Source organism: Zootoca vivipara, chromosome 16 (genome assembly GCF_965207765.1).
Source record: "Zootoca vivipara chromosome 16, rZooViv2.hap1.1, whole genome shotgun sequence".
Lineage (NCBI taxonomy): Eukaryota > Metazoa > Chordata > Lepidosauria > Squamata > Lacertidae > Zootoca > Zootoca vivipara.
In genome coordinates, this window is record NC_142599.1 from 32,082,613 (window position 1) to 32,106,867 (window position 24,255).

Consider the following 24,255-nt stretch of genomic DNA (forward strand, 5'->3'; position numbering starts at 1 on the left):
GAATTATTAGCCTTCCAAAGGACATAGGCATTCCACAACCAACTCTGTGCCCTTGCTTCTTTGGTGCAGGTAGAGGTTCACCAGGTGATTTCTGGCCCCTGGGGGGGTGGGAGCCACACCTATTCTACCTGTCCCACAGCTGATCTTTTTATTGGCTGAAGCCCACATTCCCTCATTGCAGCCTTCCAGGGGCTGCATATTGGGGGATTTGGTGTGGGGCAGAGGCATAAGTGGCTGAATTTGGAGGTTATATTCCAGCCACGCAAAAGCCAGAGGATTCTACCCCTACCCACACATCTCTCCACCCTCCTAGCAACATTGTTCAAGGGCAAGGGCACACAAGGAGAGTGGGCCTGGAAGAGACAGTCCCCAAGGGCCAACTAGAGGCGGCCTGGGGGGCACATGAGGGCTTTGGCCCGGAGGTTGGCCACTCCCTGCCTGCAGAGGGCCAGGGCAGCCGCTCTTAACCAGGGAAGACAGCTCACTCTTTTCCTCTTTAATCCACAGACCATGTTTTTATTTCATTAAAAAAATCGGTTTATCAAAAACTGAGGCAAGGGACAGCAGCTACAGCAAGAGAGAGAACGAGGACTCCATAAATAGAATAAATAACTACACACCACTGCCAACAGCTAGAGCGATTGTGAGACGCACACCTGCGGAGAGGGAGAGGAAAGGGCCTTTTCTGAGGCTGGGGGGGGCAGGGGGGGCGGGCACAGGTTGCAGGCTGGGACCAGCCCTGAGAAAAATGTGTGTGTGAGTGTGTAGAGCTGGAAGAGGGCATTGTGTAATGTCAACTATATCGCTATAACTTCCATTCACGTGAAGTTTTACGATCTATCCCCTTTCCAGCTTATTTTGATTTTAAAAACCACCATGATTCAGCAGCTACAGAAAGTACAGGGCTGATCAAACCCCATTTCTAATGGTCCACATAGGCCTTTTTTTCAGGCAAGGAAGGGGAGCCAAGGTGCTAGAAACAGCCTGGGAGGGCAGGCATCCAGCGGGCACCTCAGCCTATTTGGGGTGGGGATTAGGGTACCAAAATGGCACTACGCCATTAAAAGGGAACCCCTTGGGAAGGAATATATTGCACAACAGCCCAAAGTTGAGAAGAAGCTCCACTTTTGATCCAAAAATGAACCTAGGCCACCTTCACGCCATACATTTAAAGACCTATCGTACCATTTTAAACAGCTTCCCCCAAATAATCATGGGAACTATTAAGGTGCCGAGAGTTGTTGGGAGATGACCACCTGACCTTCCCCCTCACGGAGCTGAAATCCAGAGTTCCCTGTGAGGAGGGATTGAATGTTAAACCCCTTGTGAGGTGAACTAGGGACCCCACAGCAACCCTCAACACGCCAAACGAACCACAGCTCCTAGAATTCCAAAAGTGGCATTGTAATGCTTTCAATGCGTGGTGTGAACGTGGCCCTAATCCTTGGACATAAAAAACAGGATTTGTTGCTTGGCTCAGAATGAATAAATAGGTTCCAGCGTCCAGCTGTGTCCAGCTCCAGAAGACGTGAGAGGGGTTGGTTCAGAGAACTGCAGAGAGACTTCCAATTCCCTGCTAGGAGGTGGTTTGACTGGAGGGATGGACGGACGACGGACAGATCTCTCTCCTACCAAATGTTAGATTCACCACCAGCACCTCGAAAGCCTGGCTAAGCAGGAGATCCCCGCCTTTGCCAGCCTTTTGAAGAAGCCACTCAGCAGCGCCAGGCTGTGGAGTGCCCTCTTCTTCAAACCAGGCAGGGAAGAGGCCCCCATCTTTCCACCGGGACAACATGAGCCCAAGGGCTTTGGCAGGAACTGCCTTTGCTTCCGAGAGAGCCTGGCATCAGCGACAGGATGGAGCTCAGTGGATGTGCCCTCCTTCACTTCAACCATAGGCAGCCGCCTCTTCCCCCTGTTCTGTCGACTGCCTCCGACAAAATCCATTAGCACGCAAATGTCACATCACCTTAATGACCTCCTTTAACGGTACAGCACACCCCCGGGCCCCATAGAGCCAGCCCCAAAGCCAAGGGGGTGTGGCTGCGCAGCAGCAAGGCCTAACTCTTCTGCAGAAGGTGGGTGGCACCTCTGAGGTAGGGCCAAAGTCTTCGGGAGGAGACGACACCGCAGGTGGAACCAGGAGTCAAATCGCTAAGGGATCAGAATGTGGAGTGTATTCCCCCTCCCCAGTGGAAATTTAACTACCATTTCTTGCCCCTCTCAGGTCTCTCTCCATTGTCCAGTCCGGGTTTGTTGGGCCCTGCTGACCCAGCAGACACAGAGAAGGCAGCCCAATGGGCTCTAGGCCACAGCCTTATTATTATTGCAACTCCTACGATTGGTTCTAGAGGCTTGAGGCTTGGCTGTGGTGCCCACCGGCTTGGACTGCACCCGCCCTAGCCAGCGCTTCCTGGGCCAGTGTGATTGCTCATGGGCTTCTGGACCGGGGAGGCAGGGGTCTTGGAAGACTCTGCCTCCGCTTGCCCGGGTAGATGCTTCCCAGCATCCTCTGCTTCTCGCTTCGCAGCTTCCACGCTGGGTGCCTCTGCCAGGACGGCCGTTCTGAGGATTCCTGGCCTGGCGCTGCCAGCCACTGCATGGGGGGCTCCCACCTCCCGCTCCACTTTCCCCGCTGTGGGGCTGGTTTTCGTCTTCTCCAGTTTGGGAGCCCCCCGCTCTCCCGTGGCCGAATCCAGCAGGGCCTGGATGGTCCCAAAGGGCACTTCCCCCCAACCCATGGCCCGGGAGAGTTTGGCAAACGGAGTCTTGCGCAGCATCTCCTGGCGGAAGTCGTGGTTGCTGCCGCTCGGATAGTTCCTGCCGCCGAGGCTGGGGATCGAGCCCTTCCCGCCCCGGGTGGCCCGAGGGTTGGTGCCGATGTCGGCCGTGATGTTGGTGTAGAGAGGCTGCAGCTCCTTGGAAAGGAGCGTGTACGAGAGGGAGTTCATCCCGTCCTGCGTCCAAGCCCGGTGCGTCCTGATCAGCAGGTCAAACCTACAGGGTTGGGGAGAGAGAGAGTGAGTGTGTGCGCAAGGTCACATTTGTGCCATCCATTTAAAGCACTATTCTGCCCCCGGTCCTGAAAGACCTACGATGGCTCCCAGGACCATTTCTGAACGCAATTCAAATTGTCACTGCTGATGTTTGAAGTCCTAAACTGGCTCAGCACAGTATACCTGAAAGACCATCTCCCCTCCCATCGTTACAGAGAACCAGGCAGAGGGCCTTCTCGGTAGTGGCCCCCCCTACCTGTGGAAAGCCCTCCCATCAGATGTCAAGGAGATAAACAACTACAGAACATTTAGAAGACATCTGAAGGCATCCCTGTACAGGGAAGTTTTTGAAGTTTTATTATGTTTTTGTATATGATAGAAGCCGCCTAGAGTGGCTGGGCTCTAACTGCAGGGAATTGGGGGGGGGGGAGAGGAAGCAGCACACCTGTGTGGATTCTCTTCGTTGCCTTTATCTCCCTTATGCTTCACCATCTTGTAGTGGCCGACAGAGACAGGAGGGCGTGAGATCTTCATGCCGGCCAGGCGCACCCTGGAGACACAGAAGCAAGAAGGCCAAATCAGGATTTGCTAGCCCGGCCCTATCAATAGCCACAGCGGAGCAGGTGCCTCAGGCAACATGTTTAGGAGTGCGGGGAGTGGTGGCGACAACAGCATGTCCACCGCCAACCCCCCTTTGTTGGAGACCAGAGCTAGGTCTGCCTCAGGCCTGTCACACAGCAAGCCAAACTGCTCCCTGGGACAGACTGTCACTAACATGTTACACTATTGCTGGAAGCATGGGAGAGGCTGTCCATTAACTACCAACTACCCTGTCCACACCACACATTGAAAGCACCACGGCAACCCTTTCAGCAGCCATGGCTTCCCCCAAAGAATTATGGGAGCTGTAGTTTGTTAAGAGTGCTAAGCTCCCCCGGCAGAGCTACAGTTCTCAGGAGTTCCTTGTGAAGCGGGATTGGCTATTAAATCACTCTGGGAATTGTAGCAGTGGTCTCTTAACAACTCTCAGCACCCTTAACAAACTGCCGTTCGCAAGATCCTTTGTCAGGAGGGAAGCCATGACGGTTGACGTGGTATAAGAATGCTTGAAATTTATGGTCCAAGGTGCAGATGTGGCCAAATAAATGCACAGACAACATGCTGCCTTAGGAACAGTGGGTGATGCTGTCCCACTGACAATGTTTGATAAGAAGAGTCAACTGCTAGGCCTGCCAGATTCTGTACACAGAATGGGGAGTGCGAGAAGGAAGAGAAGGGGACACCATTTTGGTTTTTTGCCTCAGGGAGCAAAATATCTTGAACCAGCGCTGGGGATTTATAGTCAGATAGATTGGGCCTCTCCACAGAGACGTCAAACCTGCTGTGAGGTCATGGACTCCTGACCAATCAGGAGGTGGGTAATGTGCATTGCTGCGCTAAACATCCTCCCTCTCTTTTAATGCCAACACTTTTGTGCAGGGAATTTTCCAGAAGCAGAGCGTAGGCACGCCCTCACAGCCAATTCCCTCCTACCCCTACCCACTCGGGTCTCTCTCAAGCTTTTCCTTTATCTTCGCCCAAGGTTAAGCATTCCACTGCCGTTCCCTCGCAGCAGGAGGTGGAACAGTTGCCATGGCGACGCACAGTCCTAGTCAAATCCTTTGAAGAGAGGCACAATTTGGGAGCCAAAATGCTTCCCTGGGCGAGCCTGTTGGAACCAAGCACCAATTTTATTGATCCTTTGTTATCCATGTCTCTTAGTTCCACCTCCACCTCCTCCTTCTTGCCACCCCTCACTGGCAAATCTTAAGATTGTAACCTCTCTGGGGCTGGGATCCTGCCTCTTTCCCAGGGCTCAGGTGTTGTTGTTTTTGCAAAGCGCTGATAGCAAACCTCTGGCCCAGGGTGGTTGTGAATGTGGCCCTCCAGGCGTCTCTATTTGGCCCTCAGAACTCTCTCCACAGGTCGTACCTTGGCTGCAGTTACACTCTCTGAAGGAATAGGCCGTCAAGGCTCAAGTGGCCTTAGTGGCGCTGAGTGCCTTCTATTAGCTTCAGCTACTGGAATCTGTCTCTGGACAGGGACAGCCTAATTGGATAATTCTGTTGCCTGTGCTCTGGTAACCTCAGAGCTGGACTACTGCAATGTGTTACACATGGGGCTGCCTTTGAAGACCATTCGGAAACAGCAGCTGGTGCGGAATTCGGAGGCCAAAGTGCTGACTGGGGCAGGACAGTCTGAACAGATAGCGCCAGTTCTGGCACGATCGTCCTGGCTGCCAATTGGTTTCCATGCAAAATTGAAAGTGCAGGTTTTGACCTATAAAGACTTCTGTAGCTCAGGACCCCAATACCTCAAGGACCGCCTCTCTCTTCCCACGTGAACTGACCCGGACCCTGTGAACATCATCTGCAGTCCTTCTTCGTATGCCCCCTCCACAGGAGGTTCAGAAGATGGCAACACAATACTGAGCCTTTTTTGTGGTGGCCCCCTGCTTGCAGAATGCTCTTTCCAGAGAGGCATGGGTGCCAGGTACCCTGGCTTTTGGCCCTTAATTTGAAGAAGAGCATTGTGGCCTCTTTGCGTGAGGTGGGATCGCTAAGTCGTGGTCTGCTTTATCCATTTAATGGTACTTTTTGGATTTTTATTGGATGTTCCTAATCGGTTTTAATGTAAGTTGCTTTGGGTCCCCCTGTGATAAAAGCCACTAACAAATGAAATAAAGACTACACCTCATTGCCCTGCGCTACACCCTCCTTGAATGGAAAGCCACAATTTCCAAAGTTATTTTTAGCCATCCATCCGTCTTCTCAGGGAACTCTGGGAACTGTAGTTCTCTGAGAACAGGGCTCTCCTAACAACTCTCAGCTCCCTTAACAAACTACACTTCCCAGGATCCTTTGGGAATTGAATGTTTAAAGTGGTGTCATAGTGCTTTAAATGTATGGAGTGGATGTGGCTCAATTCCTAGTAAGTAGCTCACCAGGTTGGTGAGGTGTTAGGTACTCAGATTCTAATGTTTGCAGGGATAGATTAAGTTTATATTCTGGTGCCTCATTAGATAATTCTTTTAAAGGTAAAGGTAAAGGGACCCCTGACCATTAGGTCCAGTCGTGACCGACTCTGGGGCTGTGGCGCTCATCTCGCATTATTGGCCAAGGGAGCCGGCGTACAGCTTCCAGGTCATGTGGCCAGCATGACAAAGCCACTTCTGGCGAACCAGAGCAGCACACGGAAACACCGTTTACCTTCCCACTGGAGCAGTACCTATTTATCTACTTGCATTTTGACGTGCTTTCGAACTGCTAGGTTGGCAGGAGCTGGGACCAAGCAACGGGAGCTCACCCCGTCACAGGGATTCGAACCGCCGACCTTCTGATCAGCAAGCCCTAGGCTCAGTGGTTTAACCACAGCGCCTCAAAAATTCTGGACATGCATTCTTTGGGATCAAATACACAAAATTAAAGCTTCACATCTGTTCCGTACAAGAGCACAGATCTTTGGATTATAACCAAAGCTAGTTCTATTCAGAATAGCTCCATTGAAGTTTAAAAAATATGGATAATATGGGCACAACCCTCACAAAACATTTATAGCCCCCACCTTTCCATTTAAAACCTCATTGTTCTGTGCAGTTCCCCTTTCCACCTTCTCTCACCGTTGCTGAGCTGACCCAACAACATCTCACAAGAGGACCACCCCCCCCCAAGTGTTGGAGCATTTGTGAGCATCCCATGGCATCACAGACGTTCAATTTGCCAACAAGTTCAAACCCTAATGCGACAAACACATGGGATTACTGAGCTGGGCGCGTCAGCAGGCTTGCTGCAATTTCTCACCTTACCTGTCTGCTGCAGCCCAAACCGCCACAGCCTGCGTGGGAAAAATGAGCATGCAGGGATCCGACAGCGTGCACAAGGCGGGGTGGAAGAAAGAGATAAAAAAGAGATGATAATGAAGGCGATGAGAAGGAAAACAGCACTCCAGTTGCTGTTTGGGAAGTAGGGAGCGGAACAAACAGGGGCTGGGTGGGAAAATCAGTGCTCCAAACACCAGTCTTGCAACAGGCAGGGAAAACTACAATGCCAAAGAGTGCAAACCTATCAGCTGCAGCTACTCTTCCCACCGACCATTTTTAGCCTAAAAACCATGGCTACACTTATGCCACAGTTCTACACAATCGCAGGAAGAAAAAAAAGCACAAAGAATGATTATCTGGCCCGGAATTTAAGAATCTGAACTGCTTCTACCGCTTTTTATTTATTTCGCTTTCTCTCTCTCTCTCTTTTTTTTAAAAAAAGCCAACAAGTTTCTAGTCCTTTTTAAGTTTGGTAGAGTTGCCTCTGAAAAAATGCACAGGTCAATGCTTTCTTCACAGGCACTGTAAGATTGCCAAGAGGATAATCTGCCCATCTAGTCCAGCATCCTGTTCTCCCAGCAGCCAACCAATGCCAACAGGAAGCCTGCAAGCAGGAGCCGAGTACAACAGCAACTTTCCCTTTCCAGCAACTGGGATTCAGAAGCATTACTGCCTCCAACTGTGGAGGCAGAGCCTAGCCATCCTGGTTAGTAGCCATTGATAAGTCTTAACCCTTCCCCCCCCAATTAATTTTGTCCAATCCTATTTTGAAGCCACCGAGTTGGTGCTCATCACTGCCTCCTGCAGGAGAGAGCTCCATCATTTAACCATGCACTCCTGCGGTTTCCGGAGATTGGCGTGCAAGGTTACCAACAGGGTTTGAACCACAGAATCCTAGAATTGTAGAGTTGGGACCCTGAGGATCATCCAGTCTGACCCCCAGCAATGCCGAAATATATAGCGGTCCCATACAGGGGTCGAACCTGCAAACCTTGGCGTTATCAGCACCATGCTCTAAACAACTGAACGAACCACCGCCAACCCCTCAGCTACAGTTCCCGCTGAGTCAGGTGCCCAAAACAAAAAAGAGCAATGCATGTTCTAAGCGAGTGGGAGAAATGGTTGCAGGGCGGAAAGCAGAGGGAGAAGAGACAATGGCCACCACGGAAAGAGAGGGGTGAACGAGGGACACTCACCTAGTGGCGATGTCGTCGTCCTCGCCTCCCCAGCCCCAGTACTCGTTGGGGAAGCCATTGATCTTTAGGTACTGGTCCGGGGTAAGGGCCGACACACCACCAAAGTACTGCGAATATGGGAGGCTGGAGTGGGAAAGGGGCAGAAGAGGAAATGGAGAGAAAGGGCAGCATTGTTAGTAGTTTTAAGCGACACTATGAAACCCCTGCACTAGGTATTTCACAGACACAGGATGGGGGTGGGAAAGGATCTTGACAAAAATTTGCAAAGCATTTGCTGTTTCGCATGTGCTAGTGTACTGCATATAGATGGAAAGTCCTACCCCAAATCAAACTTAATTCATATTTGGTCCACTTGACAACGATGGTATTTAAGTTTTCGGGTGTTACCATCGAGCAGAGTATGACCTGGAGCGCAAATACCAGTGCTCTGGTGAAGAAGGCCCAGCAGAGAATATATTTCCTCAGACTTTTAAAAAAACAAGCTGAGTGAGAACAAGTTGGTGTCCTTCTACCGAGGCTCCATAGAGCGCGTTCTTACATACTGTATCTGTGCTTGGTTTTCCAGCTGCACAGTCATGGATAGGAAAGTGCTCCAGAAGGTCATAACCACAGCCCAAAAGATTATCAGTCATCCCCTCCCATCTCTGGAAGAACTATACAGTTCCCGTTGCCTCAAAAAAAGCAAATAATATTTTTCAGGATTCATCTCACCCTGGATATAGTCTTTTTGCACCATTGCCTTCGGGCAAGAGATACAGAACAATTAAATCAAGAACAAATGGATTTAAAACAGTTTTTATCCAAGAGCTATAGCCATCTTAAATGCTGCAACTAAATAATATGATCTTGGGGAGTTGTGATGGGTGTGTGTGTGTGTGTGTGTGTGTGTGGTTGTAATTGTGTTTTTTTTTGTTTTTTATGTGATGGCATTCAATTTCGTTGTAGTATGAACAATGACAATAAAGTATTCTATTCTATTCTATTCTGTTCTGTTCTGTTCTGTTCTATTCTATTCGAAATTACTTTTGGGTGTAGTTTGGATATTATTATTTTTAACTGATTCTATTAATTTAATGAAACGGAGTGAGCGCCCTCCAAGTGCTACCCTCAAAACACAAGAGCTTTTTGAGGAGGAGTGTCAGGACCTGATTATGTTTTCTGCTCATGTTTTGAAATAGCCCAGAAATGGTGAAAGCTAGAGCACTGAACATTTGGCACAGATTTCGGACAATTTCATTGTCTGGAAAAACCAGCCAGTGTGGTTAAAAAGACTCAAGGAAAGTCAAGGCAAGGATCATTTCCTTATTGATTGGTTTCCCTTTATTCAAAATATGTTAATAGTTCTAACAAGGAAACCACCTCACAAACATGGCCAGCTCTGAAGAGACAATAATTTCAGTATTTGGCATTCACTTTTTTTCTCTTTTTCTTTGGAAACCTGTTGGATTCTGCACTTGTTTTTTTACATTTTCTAATGTTGATACATTCGTTCTGCTCTTGGTTGTTATGTGATGTATAAAAATTAATACATATATTTTTTTCAAAAAATAGTAACACCACGGAGCCAGCCCTGAAGACAACCACCCATGGTGCTATCAGGGAAGTCCTGCCCTCCCCTATCCCTGCCTTCTCACTTGTAGCCAAACTTGTTCATGGCGACAGAGACGTGCTTGGGACTCCACGGGTCGCAGACGTAGAGATTGTGGTCGTTCTCCGGAATGAGGTCAACATCGTGGAGGAAGAGGCAGTTCCACTCCTCATCCTTTAGGGCTTCCTTCACGCCCACATTCAGCAGTTTGGCCCGGTTGAAAGTCGCATTCCCAGCCTACGGAGAAAGAAGCAGGGTTGAGCGGGAAGAGTTGGTGACAGGGCAAGGAGCAAGACTCATGAGGCCCTGCCCTGTCACAAGGCGGCTGCCTCAGTTGTCAGCAGTGCTAGAAACTCAAGAGATATGAGCTCAGTGCCAAATGGCTCCTTACGACAAGGTTACAGTCGCCAGAACAGGAGGTCTAGTTGCCATTTTGTGGGGGGAGACGGCTCTAAAGTCTTATTTTTCAAATGATGGACTGACTGTGTTTGATTCTCAGTTAAACATGTGGCTAGTTCAGACAGCAACCTTGAGCTAGGTTAAGAGCTCTGAGAACTTAAAGAAGAAAAGAAGTCCACGTATATATTGGCCTCTTCCGACCTTTTCTTAATGGTGACTGCTCCTGCTCAGGCTGCCCAGAAGAAGCATCTTGGTTCCCGAAATTCATTCCGATTGTGCAGATAAAATGTACAGTGGTGCCTCGCTTTATGAATGCCTCGCACAACGAAAAACTCGCTAGACGAAAGAGTTTTGCATTGCGCAAGGCATTCGTAAGACGACAAAATTTTCTATGACCGCCGCTTCGTCTTACGAAGCGCGGCCATAGAAAGCGGCAAAGGAAGATCAGCTGTCAGCGAGGGAAGCTGACAGCTAATCTTCCTTTGCCAGGGGGGACGGAGCCGAAACGCGGCGGTGCGGCGGCTGCCCCTGCCTGTCTTCCCCTCTTGCCTGCCTCCCCCGACACGGAACTCAACTTCGGAGGTCTCCGAAGTTGCACTCCGTGCCGGGGGTGCGGGGCGAGAGGCGGCAGCGGGGGAAGACCTTCTGGGGTGCGGGGCGAGGTGCGGGCCTGGGGTGCGGGGCGAGAGGTGGGGGCGGGGGAAGACCTATCTATCTATATCATATGATATTTTAGGGAGCAGGCTAGCAGGCGGGGCCCATTGCTTACATCATAGGAGCCTATACAACACAAAACACTGTTGCTGTACAGGTGAAACTCGGAAAATTATAATATCGTCAAAAAGTGCATTTATTTAAAAAAAACTTGTTTTTTATTTTTATTTTTATTTTTACAAATGCTTTCTTTTGGAAATTCCACAGTAATAAAACAAATAGTTACAATAATACAAAAATAAACATTGCTATTGCATTTCATTAATTCCATTCCATTTATACAGCAATTGGAATTTATAACAATTTATAACATTTATAACAATTACAACAAATAAAGGCTTGCCATATCTTGCTTTGCATGTCATGCATCTATCTCATATATTGGTTTCACCTTCCGTGTTTCTCATATTATAAGACACGTCTTATATTTATTTTTTCCTCAAAAAAACACACTATGGCTTATTTTCAAGGGATGTCTTATATTTTTCCTCCTCCTCCTGCCGCGGCCAGCATTGCTGCTGCGCCTATCACTATGTCTTATTTTCGGGGTATGGCTTATATTCCTTGAATGCTTAAAAATCCTGCTATGGCTTATTTTATGGGTATGTCTTAAAATATGAGAAACAGGGTTTTAAATTGCGTTCCTGAAATAAATGCACTTTTCGACGATATTCTAATTTTCCGAGTTTCACCTGTATGTAGGTTTTATTTTATTTGCTTTTTATCTTATATTTTGGAAATGTACATCCAGGTTTTCTTCCTTAATTTTTTTTGGGGGGCCCCAAGAGAGTGGGGCTCTAAGCTATAGCTTGTTTAGGTTATACGTAAATCCGGCACTTCCCCCACCCCTGGGTTGCATTGAATCCATCTCTCTTTCACACGCACACAAATCCCAAACAAACGCACGCACCTGATGAACCACATAGATCCCATATTGCAGCTGCTGGCGCTGGAGGAAGGGGTGCAAGTAGTAGAGCAAGTGGCGCAGGTGCATCTCCCGGTTGCGGTGCGGGATGATGACGGCTGTCCGGGAGCGTGGCTCGCAGGCGGAAGGGCGGTACCTGCCCCCGAGGCCCACCGCCGGGTTCTTCTCTTGGATCTGCTCCAGATTCGGCACCTGGCTGAAGCCCACTGTCAGGGGGCCAACTGAAATGAGAGTCGGTAGGGTGAGAGGAGAACAAGAACAGAGTAAAAAAAAAATCACATGCAGCCAGCTTCAAGGCTTTGGGCTCTTCCAGCGAGATCCGCTTGACTCATCTCTCTGGTGCAGCGTTCCAAAATCCCCAAAGAACCTGCCCAAGTTTCTAGTCTTCACGAGGAGGCATGCAGGAATACCCAAAACGAAGGCCTCTATCTAAATATCTCTTAGGCAGGGAGCTAAACTAACCTTTCCTTCCAGGACGCAAGGAGACTCTGTGCGTGTCAGGTGTGGCAATAAAGTTTTAAGCTATAAGCAGGATTTCCCAGGAAAAAAAATGGAACGAGAGATGTGCACGCAAAGACAAGGATAACAAGCTGTTAGGAGCAAATGTTGCTTTGTCCCCATGCCAAGGACATCTGGGTCAGGGATAATCCCACAAGACTGTAGAGAACACCCTCGGCATCTTTCCTTTATAATAAAATAAGTCGGAGCCATCTGGGTCGGGAGTTGCTGCTCTTAATATGACTGCAGCAGCCCCAGGTGGACAGCGCAACGAGTCAGGAGCATGGGAAGCGCACTTTAAACTGAGTCAGACCCATTGGTCCATCTAGCACAGTACTGCTTGCACTGGCTGGCAGCAGCTCTTTGGGGTTTCAGATGGGGGACATTTCCAGCCCTGTCTGGAGATGCTGGGGATTGAACCTGGCACCCTGCCACCGAGCTATGGCCCTTCTGGCTCCCTGCACCACTGGAGCTGCCATCACTAGAAGAGGTATCTGTGGGCATCTCAAGTCAAGGCACCATCACCACAGGCCAGCATCCTCCAGACCCAAAGAAGTCATGTGACACCAGACAGCCAATCCTGTGCCACTACCCACTATAAAAGGGTTCCAGGCCTGCCACCCTCTTCCTAATCCAGGTCGTTCTGCTGAGGGAGGTCCTCTCTCTTACATTCTGTTCCACATCCACACTGTAAATATGAAATATGACACCACTTTAACCAGTCACAGCTTGCCCCCAAAGAATCCTAAACAACCTGTAATTTGTTAAAAGTGCTGAAAGTTGTTACCAGACGCTCCCAAATCCCTCCAAAGCTACAATACCCTGAATTCCCAGGGGAAAGGAATTGGTTGTTAAACTACTCTTGGAACCGTAGCTCTGGGAGTGACTCAGAATTGTTTTATGTATGAGCATCCAGACTCGTTGAAATTCATGAAGCCCAGCTGGTAATCTCCATTAATTTCAACAGATCTAAACTCTTGAGTAGAACCTGGCTGTTTAGAGTTAAAAACACTTTGAGTTTTTTACCCTCAGGTGTATAAATTTTAGGAAATAAAAAAATAAGCTTCATACAACTCTACGTTCCTAGATCTTCACTACCCAAACACTGTTGCTATATATAATCACGCATGGTATCATTTTGGCGCTATTAACATTCTTACCGTTAGCTCTGTTTTTAACCTTAAAACTATTTTCCTGGATATTCTGGGCTTTTGCTTTAAGGCAGGGATGAAAAATACATCTTCCGCCTTTCACTTTTCTATCGACTTTTGGAAGTTGTGTGTTTCTTGAAACCAATCTGGCACAAGTGGATGGGTTGCTATATTATCTTCTTCCTATTAGACTGCACTGTCAGCTTAGATCTGAGGTACTGTAGCTAACATGGCACCCATTATGGTGCCCTCAAGTTCCCCCAACCTCACTCCCATTCTCTCTTTTTTTAAAAAATAATAATAATAAGGGAGGGTGGCCTGCTTATCTGTTGGCCTGCAGTCCATTTATTTTGCTGTGCCTGTAAGCATTTTGCCTCTTTGGATGTGTGCGAGAGACTCACCAGTTTTTCCATCTGTGAAATGGGTACCTTGCGGTGGCCAGAAGTTTCTTAAATTTCCAAATGTGCCCCTGGGCCCCTAAAAGTTGAGGATTCCTGACCTAAGTTAAAAATATAGATTGCGATCCTATACACACCCCAGGAGTAAAAGGTAAAGGGACCCCTGACCATTAGGTCCAGTCATGTCCGACTCTGGGGTTGCGGTGCTCATCTCGCGTTATTGGCCGAGGGAGCTGGCGTACAACTTCCAGGTCATGTGGCCAGCATGACAAAGCCGCTTCTGGCGAACCAGAGCAGTGCACGGGAATGCCGTTTACCTTCCCGCTTGGAGCGGTACCTATTTATCTACTTGCACTTTGATGTGCTTTCGAACTGCTAGGTTGGCAGGAGCTGGGACCAAGCAACGGGAGCTCACCCCGCCGCGGGGATTCGAACTGCCGACCTTCTGACCGGCAAAGCCCTAGGCTCTGTGTTTTTTTTAAAATAAATTTTTATTGATTTTGCATAATAAAGAAAAAAAATACACATAATATTATCCCCCTTCTTCCAACCCCCCTCCACGAGTCCCCTCCTGCCACGAGAGAGTCCCATGAAAAGTGGGCAGTCGAAGGTGGTCCATTTTATAATTGGGTTTGTCCCCCCCACCCTCCCTCCCCCCCAGAACCTCCTCCTGCCACCAAGAGGCTCTAGGATGACAGGGAGAGATGCAGGCGAGTGTCCACCCAACTATCTATCTAAACATACATTATTAATAAACAAAATAAACAAAATAATACACACTGAATACTAACACACATTAAACACTAACACCAAAAAATATATACCTTATCATTTTTCCTAAACATTATCTCAGGGGCTTCCCCAGCCCCCCCCTTATTGATTTTCATTTTCCAAATCACCTTTAACAGTTTACGTTTATAATTTTTACAAACTTTTCCAATCTCATTAAACTTATATTTATCTATTTAGCCAATTTATCTTATTAATTTTTATATTTATTATCCCTTTCCATTCCCTCCCTCCCGCCGCACCCCAGAACCCTCCCTGCCACTGAGAGTCCCCAGAATGCAGAAGACAGGCAGGGGGTGGTTCTTTTCCAGCTGAATCTTCCCCCCCGTCCCCCTGTCCCCCCCATTCCAGAACCCCCCCCCCCGCCACCAAGGGATCCCAGAACGAAGACGCCCAATAGGAGTGGAGAAAATACCCAGCTATCCCTATTACCAAACAATTTTCTGCATACTATGCTAATATTCCCATTTCTAATCTAAAAAACGCTTAAAACTTAATTATCATATAATTTTCCTCCCTTGCCTAATTTTTTCTCCAAGAATATCCATACATTTAAATATTCCCTTATTTATTTTCTTATTCCATTTTAAATCTTTTCTTTATAATTTAACCCCTTCTTCCCCTGTTCACAGCATTTCCCTTCTCGATTCAGCAAGCTCCAAGGTCGACTCACTAACCAGTTTCATGAACCATTTTAGCCATCCTTTATACATATCATCCTTTCCCATTCACGCCACTCCCTTTTTGTAATGCTTTACATGCCCAAATTTTCCATTCCCTCCCTGTTGCCCCTTTCTTATTCGAACGATCTGTTCCTTATGGTTGATCTTCTCCAACAATCTTTGTTCCTTATGGGAATTCTAAAGTCCAAACATAATTTGCACTCCCCCTTCCATGGGGGCACTGTTTCTCTGAAATACTTGATCGAAGACTTTTCCCTCTCTCTTTTTTCATAGTAAACTTCCTCCTGATGCAAAACTTGGCATACTTAGAATCATAGAATCATAGAGTTGGAAGAGACCACAAGGGCCATCCAGTCCAACCCCCTGCCAAGCAGGAAACACCATCAAAGCATTCTTGACATATGCCTGTCAAGCCTCTACTTAAAGACCTCCAAAGAAGGAGACTCCACCACACTCCTTGGCAGCAAATTCCACTGCCGAACAGCTCTTACTGTCAGGAAGTTCTTCCTAATGTTTAGGTGGAATCTTCTTGTTCTTGTTCTTCATTAGTTTCTTATTTAGACTCTTCATCCACCATTTTTTTTACCCTTGTCAACTTGAAGAAGTTGTTTCATCTCTTCTAATTGTACATTGTCTTCATACATTCCAATTTTAAGTTCCCATAAGAGTCTCGGAGTTCTTTCCTTGAATCCAGCTGCATACTCGTGTGTTGACATTTTTCATAATCCTCTCAAGGACACAGTGTTACACTAAAGAACAGGAAGTGGTTACATCTCCTCAATCCATCGCCATTTTCCAAACGGGCTACAATATATCCTCAGGTAGAAAAAATCAGTTACTGTACTTATTTCCAAATTGTTATTGACCGAAGGGAGCTTTCATAAATAATCCTTAAAGTTCAACTTGTCAACATTGTTTCAACTCTCCCTCCTTTCACAGAGTCCGGGCTGTTGATTCCAGCGGCAAAAGGAGACTTTTCTCTCCACAATTTTCCAAATCGCAGGGATTTTACTTGATTACGCGCTTCTCCCCCTTACCCTGCCACAAGAGGGGAGTTTTAGCTCGATTCTTGCAGGTACATACACACAAAGGATCCAACTCTATCCTGGCATCGGGCATTTTTAAAATGTTTCTTATGGCAATCATTAGAAGGAGATCGGCTTCTGTTTTTTATAACTTCTCTTCCGTGATCAAATTTCCCCAAATTTTAAATCCAAAAAGTCCAATTACTCATAGTCCAATCTTTACTGAGATTTTCTTAGAAGAATTGACCGCCTCCACCTTCCGGTCACGCAGCTTCGTGCTTTCAAAGTAGCGATCTGTGTCTGTCTGCTGCGGTTCCACCACCTCGCTCTCGGGGGGCTTAAACAAAGCCAATCCGGGGAGGGGAGAGCCCGCAAATGGCGCCCGCCAGACGATCTGTCCCCAAAAAGCTCAATTTGGGGCTTTTGAGGGGGGTTCGTTTCACTGGAACGATTCCCACCTCTGAAGTGCCGAGGTCCGCAGCCAACCGGAAGCCTAGGCTCTGTGGTTTAATCCACAGTGCTGCTGCTGAATCCAGTAGGACTGAGTTCTGGAAATTGTAATGCACTGTGCTAAATGATGCATTTTGGCTGACATGCCGGGGACCACCTGACTGATGCTCGCAGCCCACTGGCAATCTGTGGACCACAGTTTCAGAACCCCGGCCTTAAATCACGTCTAGGGAACCTGTGGGCCCTCCAGATGTTGCTGGACTCCAGCTCCCATCAGCCCAAGCCAGCATGGCCAAAGGTGAGGGATGGTGGGACTCCTAGCTCAGCAACATCCAGAGGGCCACAGGGTCTTCACCCCACCTTGAAGGAGTGATAACTTTGGTTTGCTCAAGTCACTGTTGTAATTAGTACACAATTATACTATGTAATGGCGGGGCTGTCAGTTTGCATGCCATTTTTACAGAGTGCAGAAGGACAAGCCCCTGCCCCAAGGAGCTTACAGTCTCAACGTCTAACAAAGGGGAAAGAGAAGCAATGAGTAGCAGGGAAATCACAGACAGTTGACAGGTACTGCTTGGAAATCCTGCACACGCATCCCTGGAAGATCAGCCCCACTGCACTCAATGGACTTACATGTGAGTAGACATACACAGGGTTAAACTGTTCGTTGCAACTGGGAAGGGAGTGGGGGACATTTCCCAGCCCAATGACTACATTCTGTTCTTGGCCAACTCTTGAGGGCCGCATGCCAGTGGTGGGTGGAGCAACACACATTAATTCCATCCTTGTGCAATAGGCTAGCTTCTGCACCTGCTCTCTCAAGCCCTTCTCCATCCACCCTCCAGATAAGAAAGAGGCAGAGTTCAGCCGGACCAAAACTGCAAGGAAGGTGCAAAGCAGGGTGGGTGAGGAGTGTGGCCTGGGGAGAGTTCCAAGGGCCGTTCAGAGAGGCCCAAAGGGCCGTATTTGGCCTCTGAGTGTGGGATTTCTGCCCTGCAATAGGGATTCCACAGGAAAAGTGATCAAGCTCATACACAGCAATATGAAGCTGCTCCTTCAGCAACTTTGAAAAGGCTCAACCACTTAATGGGGTGCCATGTGATCTACTAATTAAACATTTACCCAGGCCCAAGCAGCAGACAAAGAGACTGCCAGGCATAAAGCTGTGATAACCGCCTTATCTTATTTATTTTTAAAGTGGCTTTGCCAGACTTTGTAATCTCCCATACCCCCACCCCACCCACATTTTGTGCCTGGGTTTTAATCCGGCAATATTGAGGTTTCATGGGAATAATTTTCTCTGCGGCCTTAGAGAACATAAAATATTTTGGAAAACAAAGCAGAGGACTTTTTCCAGCCTGAGGGCCACGCTCCCTCGTGGGTAATCTTCTGGAGGCCACATGCCAGTGGAGGACAGAGCTAGAGTCAAAAGTGTCAGGGCAACAGATGCAGCTCTTAATTTTCTACTGTTGGCTTCATTGCAGCCATGCAAAAGGCCTCATCTGCACTACGGATTTAAAGCAGCAAAATACAACTTGGAAACTGCCGTTTGTTAAGGGTGCCGAGAGTTGTTAGCGGACCCCTGTTCCCCACCCAGAGCTACAATTTCCAGAGTGTTTTAACAGTTAATCCCTGTTCCCAGGAAACTCTAGGAACTGCGAGGGGAATAGGAGGGGTTCCTAACAATTCTTAGCTCGCTTAGCAAATGGCAGATCCCAGGATGCAATGGGGGAAGCCATGACTGTTTAAAGTGGCATAACAGTGCCTTCCATGTATAGCACAGAAGCGGTCAAAGTCAGCATTTTTCCTCACACACACACACACACACAAACCCCTCTCCATCCAGGCAAGCAGAAGGCGTTATCACAATCCAAGAGCGAACGCACACAAGGAGGGCATGGAGCAGGCAGGGCTGGTGTGATGTGCAACTTGGAGAGAGTAGCAAGGGCCAGACAGAGACACATGGAGGGCCACAATCAGTCCCTGGGTGCAACATTCCCCATCACCGTTTTAAAGCCGATTGTGATTCTCTGTACAGCGGTACCTCGGGTTACAGACGCTTCAGGTTACAGACTCCGCTAACCCAGAAATAGTACCTCAGGTTAAGAACTTTGCTTCAGGGTGAGAACAGAAATTGCACGGCGGCGGCACGGTGGCAGCGGGAGGCCCCATTAGCTAAAGTGGTACCCCAGGTTAAGAACAGTTTCAGGTTAAGAACAGACCTCCAGAACAAATTAAGTTCTTAACCCGAGGTACCACTGTATTCTAGGACAGGCATCCCCAAACTTCGGCCCTCCAGATGTTTTGGACTACAATTCCCATCATCCCTGACCACTGGTCCTGTTAGCTAGGGATCGTGGGAGTTGTAGGCCAAAACATCTGGAGGGCCGCAGTTTGGGGATGCCTGTTCTAGGACAAGGGAGACTCTCAAGCCCCTCGTCTGTAGGAACCTACATTTAACCACCCCTCACCCTGTAGTTTTGATCTCCACACTGAGCAATGTGGTCATAGGCCTGACTCACTGAGGTACGGCGACCGCTCCGGGCAGTAGGGCAGAGACTGAGTGGGGCTCCCATAGCGGGGCTGCTGAGGCAGGAGGCTGAGGTTGGTGTAGACGTCGTGGGTCCGGGAGTAGTCGAAGGACGGGTTGGCGTCGTGCCCAAATATCGAGGCCAAGTTCCGGAATCCACCAAAGGAGAAATAAGCCATGAAGGCAAACTGGAAGCCAATGAGGAGAGCCAAAGTGCAGGGCCGATCCAGGAGCCTTCGGAGCATGGTGGGGTGGGGGGCAAGGTCTTCTCCCTGGGCCTCAGAAGGACGGCAGTCGCACCTGCAAGAAGGTAGGAGAGCACATCTCTGAAGACCCGTTCCTGCGGAGCAACAGGGGGAGAGGGATGAAGCTCAGGGGCAGGTCATCTGCTGGGCATGCAGAAGGTCCCAGGTCCTTGCCTCTCTTCCTTGCCTTCAGGTTCTTGGCCTGCTGAAGATGATGGAAACAAAGTAGGGAGGGTAGGCATGGTGGAGTGGTTAGAATGTCACACTCAGCCATGAAGTTCACTGGGTGACCTTGAGGTCGGTCACCATCTCTCAGCCATAACTTACCTCACGGGGTTGTTGTGAGCTTAAGATGGGGAGAGGGAGAACCATGTACACCCCCCTTGAAGGAGAGGTGAGACAAAAAAATTGAAATAAATAAATAGAGTTGGAAGAGACCCCCCAAGGGTCACTTAGTCCAACTTCTTGCATTGCAGGGGTTGGACTGGATGACCCTTGGGGTCCCCTTCCAACTCTACAATTATTTGATTCTATGAAATAACATTATGGACTAGCAACCTGTTGGCAAGGCTGAATGAAAAAAAAAATGATTAACCAACCTCAGAAATCTTCAATGAACTGACAGCCTTGCTGTTACTTTATACGTAATTTGCTATTGTTATAATTTTTGGTTATAACAATAGTAACTGGCAACAAGGCGTCAGGTTTCCTTTTCGCCCCCTTACAGGCAGCGCCGAGAGGCGGCTTTGCAGCGGGACAAAAGAGAAGTGGCGAGCACACACACACACACACACACGTCAGCTTTCCCAAAGAGGCACCGTGCTGCCCAAACCTGTCTCAGTTTCCTGCAAACTGAAACCTACGACTTTTACCGGTTAGGGGAAGCAGATAAAGTGCACAGGCCCAAAAAATTGATATTTCGCCCCATTCCTCTCTGGGAGCCCCAGAAGCTTGGGGCAGTGCACATGGTTCACCCATCACCCCCCCATTTTATCCTCACCGTGACCTTGTGAAGGCGGTTACCGTGTTTCCCCCTTTTTAAGGCGTAGTCATAAAATAAGCCATAGCAGCATTTCTAAGCATTTGAGAAATATAAACCGTACCCCGAAAATAAGCCATAGTGATAGGCGCTGTGCGGAAGAGATCACTGAGCTCCCCGAGTCAGCAGCAGCAACGCCGGCCGCAGCAGTGTTTGCTGAGTCCTTTCTTGCTTTTGGGACTTGGTTACTGTGCTGGCTTGGGATGGTGTGTGTGCAATTGCTGTTGCTGCTTCGTGTTTTTCAGCTGGATTCTCTGGGTTCTAAGCACTTTCCCCCGTTTGTTTGTGAAGCAGCACTCGGCTGCAGCCCCTGCCTCTCCCGACGGCTGCATGAATGCGAGGCTGGATTTGATCGCTATCTCCTTTTCCATTTCTTTTGTCTTTGAGCACCCGGCCCCGCCCCCTCTCCCCTTCGTGGAATGAAGAACGGAGTTTTAGCAGCATTTCCTCATTATAAAAAAAAGGTCAGGAACTTTTACTTTAACCTCAAAAATGGGATATTTCCTCTCTCTAAAAACAACTCTGACCTGAACACCAATATAACGGGGGTAGATCACCTCCAGTTTATAAATCCGCAAGTAGATCGCAGTCTCCTAGAAGTTGGGCTCTATACTTTGGCTGATTGCAAGCCTTTGCATCTTTAAAAAACAAAAACCATGCGCTTCTCAGTCTTAATTTTCCTTTAATTCATCCCCCTATACCCTCCTCCAACCATTGCCTCCTTCCATTCCTTACCCCCCTCCCTCTCTCCCCACTTCCCTCACTCCTGTGCGATCTCATTTAGTCATATACTTGCTTTTTCTGTTGTGTTGTCTATTTTATATTTAATATTATTACCCTTTATGATGTTATTTTTCCCCTTGCGATAATTATTTATTTTTTATCTTTAACTAACTTTCCTTTCCATATTTTTCCATATATAACTCAACACTTTCCCATTCCTTCTTAACTCTTTGGATAGAGTGCCCCCCCATTATTGTTGTTAATTTTACAATTCCTGGATTTTTTATGGAACCGAACAGCTCGGGTGCTTCAGAATGTGCCTTCTGTTGCTACAGGGCTATGGGGCTTCACTATTTGACCCCCCCCCCCAGGTTGGGATTTTTAAAGTAGTTCTGTGGGTCCCAGGGCACAGAATCACCCCCGATCCTTTCCTTTGTCTAAACAGACCTATTCCCCCCTGACTTTGGAAGGCTGTGCTTCAAGGGTGATACCAGGGGTTTTTTAAGACCTGCGCCTCTTAAGGATTGTTACAGTCCATAACTTCCATTGCTTTCTACAGGGTTGGGGGTTTAAAGCACTGCCACCCCCACCCCACCCTGCAGGCGCTCGGAACTGGCAGCGCCAACAACGCGCCCAGCAATGTGCAGAAGAGAGCACCGAGCATCCTGAGCCAGTGGGTCCCAGTTGTACCAGCACTTTTTTTTTAAAAAAAAGACACCCCCTGAAAATAAGCCACTGTGTGTTTTTTTGAGGGAAAAAAGTTATAAGACGGTGTCTTAAAAAAGGGGAAACACGGTAGGCAGCGAGAGAGAGAATCTGAATGTTGTGCAACTGGTTCAATGTCACCCAGTGTGGTTGGTGGGTTGTGGTGTTCAGCCGTCCCTGGTCCAAGTCCAACCTCTATATTTATGAATATGAAGGTTTGCATAGGAACGTGAGAACCACCTGGTAGATCAGGCCAATGGCCCACCTGGTCGAGCATCCTTTTAAAGCCACTAGGGTTAGTAGCCTTCAATATCTGCTGAGGGAGCAGTTCCATAGTTTAACTACGTACCACATCCTGCATTTTGGCACTAAGGAATAAACTGGACTCTCACATGCAATGTTCCTGAGCAATTCACACACCGAAGGGTTAGTTTAAGGTTAAAACAGTTGCATGCAAAGCTACACGGATATCACAATTCCACACAGGCACGTAACGGTTTGGGGGTGCAAAATCCAATTCCAAAAAGGGGTGTTTGTGTGTTAAGAAACTAAGATTCTAGACCTCATGTTTCCAGAGATAGGCTAGAAGAGCACTTTGGGAAATGTCCAAAAGCTGGCAAAATAAGGTTCGCAGTGGCAGAGCACAGGGCTTCCATTCCCTGCATAATCTCCAGATTATCGGAAGCATAATATGTCATACGTCATCTTCAAAGTGTCAGAATAAGCTGTGCAACAAAGACACAGTTTCATCTGTGTTTGGTCCTAGGAAACTGGCTGAGGGAGGAGAGAACAGAGGAACCCTCTGGGAGCAGCATAAACTAGGCACGGCAACATTTTAGCACTCTCTGTTTTAACCCACCACCTCCACCACCTTTTCTTATCTACCCTCCCTCCCTGTTACTTGAACAGAAAGGAATAGACCTGTGTAACTCAAAAGCTGGCGCAGTTCATTCTGAACGCAGCAGGTTCAAGTAAGAACTCTCCATCTTGGGGCTGCCTGGCTCCCCCTGCTCCTTTTCCCGTCCCTGCCTTTTACTCGGACATCCCGCAGAAAATTAAAGAGCCCTGAATAACTCAAAAGGTAGCACACTTCCCTTTGAACACAGCTGGATCCAACAACTTTCCTTTCCTTTCCTCCCCTCTCTGACCTGCTTTCACCTGTATACATCCTGGCGTGATCGACTCACCTGTCCTCCACCGGGTCCCTTCCCAATCTCTGCTCTAAGCAACTACCTCCTTATAAAGCCTCGCCTTTTAAATCCCAGCGGGATACAGGTATGGATATCACACACACATCTCTAAATTATTTCGCAACGGAAGCACCAGTTTCATCCTGCTGCTAAAAAATCTGGGATGATCTCTACACAGAACACAGCTAAAGCTCAGTTGGCAAGGGAGGGGGGAAGGAGCCCAAGCCGAGCCCCTCCCCCACCCTCTCCCCTTCAGGATCCCCTTCCCAATCCAATCCCCATAGAAACGCCGGGGGAAAGGAGGGCGCGGGGATTTGCAAGAGGCGCCCCCCGTCGTCTCCCTCGCCCAGGTGCAAGGCTCAGCGCCACCCTGGAGCCCAGGTGTCCGTGTGGTAGAGCCTCTTCCAGCGGCGCCCACCCTTCCTGCAAAGAGCGCACCCACCTCGGCACCCAAGGGCGCGCGCCTGCCCTCTCGCACCTCCTGCCCCGCCCTTGCTCACCTGGGTGCTGGGAGCCCTCCGCGCCAGGAACGCCCGGCTCTTAACCCCACCCCAGAATCAGAAACACCACCGCCGCCGCCATCTTCAGTAGGTAAAAGGAAAAAAAGGGAAAAAATGGAATTAAGGGGCGGGATGCTTTGGGGAGGGGGGTAAGAGAAGGGCCGGTGACGTCGAATAACAGGGCAGGCCGGATACTCCTCCCTTTAAAGCGCCCTGCGCGCGGAGGCAGATGCAGGAAGCAGAAAGTCCGGGGGGAAGAGGGCACGGTTGCAGAGATTTTGATCCGATTTGATTTTTTTTGCAGTATCCCCCCCCCCCCCCGCGCGGCGGAAGTTCCAGGATTTGGTTGACCTTGGACGTTTGAAGCACGGCGGCGTCCGAAAGGCGAGAGAAGACCTGAGCATGCACAGAGTGCCTGTTTTCCTCCTCGCCTGCTGCCACCGCGCTAGCAGGAATCGGACCCTACTGCATGACAACACTGGCAACATAGGAAGGGACAGTTATAGATGCACACTCTCTTTGGATAAAATACAATGATATTTGGAATGTATTTACACATTGACAATTATGTGCGTATTAGGATAAGAATTTATGCAAGTAAGGTAATACGGTATAACAGTATTTTTTTCATCATCACTCATTTTTTACTTTC

The 24,255-nt window shown here is 48.4% G+C and overlaps 1 protein-coding gene across 5 annotated transcripts; it reads right to left on the reverse strand.

The window, feature by feature from the left end:
• Positions 1-487: 487 nt before the first annotated feature.
• B4GALT3 (beta-1,4-galactosyltransferase 3) lies at positions 488-23,736 on the reverse strand. 5 transcript variants are annotated; one of them, XM_035098195.3, is made up of 7 exons: positions 23,604-23,736; positions 19,194-19,501; positions 11,663-11,898; positions 9,686-9,876; positions 8,052-8,174; positions 3,442-3,546; positions 488-2,997 (listed from the first exon to the last, which is right to left on the reverse strand). In XM_035098195.3, the coding sequence occupies exons 2-7, from the start codon at positions 19,444-19,446 to the stop codon at positions 2,400-2,402; spliced, it is 1,506 nt and encodes a 501-aa protein (XP_034954086.1). In that variant the 5' UTR covers positions 19,447-19,501; positions 23,604-23,736; the 3' UTR covers positions 488-2,399. The 5 variants fall into 5 exon arrangements, with proteins under 5 accessions (XP_034954086.1, XP_034954084.1, XP_060125781.1 ...); XM_035098193.3 differs by having other exon boundaries at positions 19,194-19,651; positions 23,604-23,718; XM_060269798.2 differs by having other exon boundaries at positions 19,194-19,648; positions 23,604-23,696.
• Between the last annotated feature and the right edge of the window lie 519 nt (positions 23,737-24,255).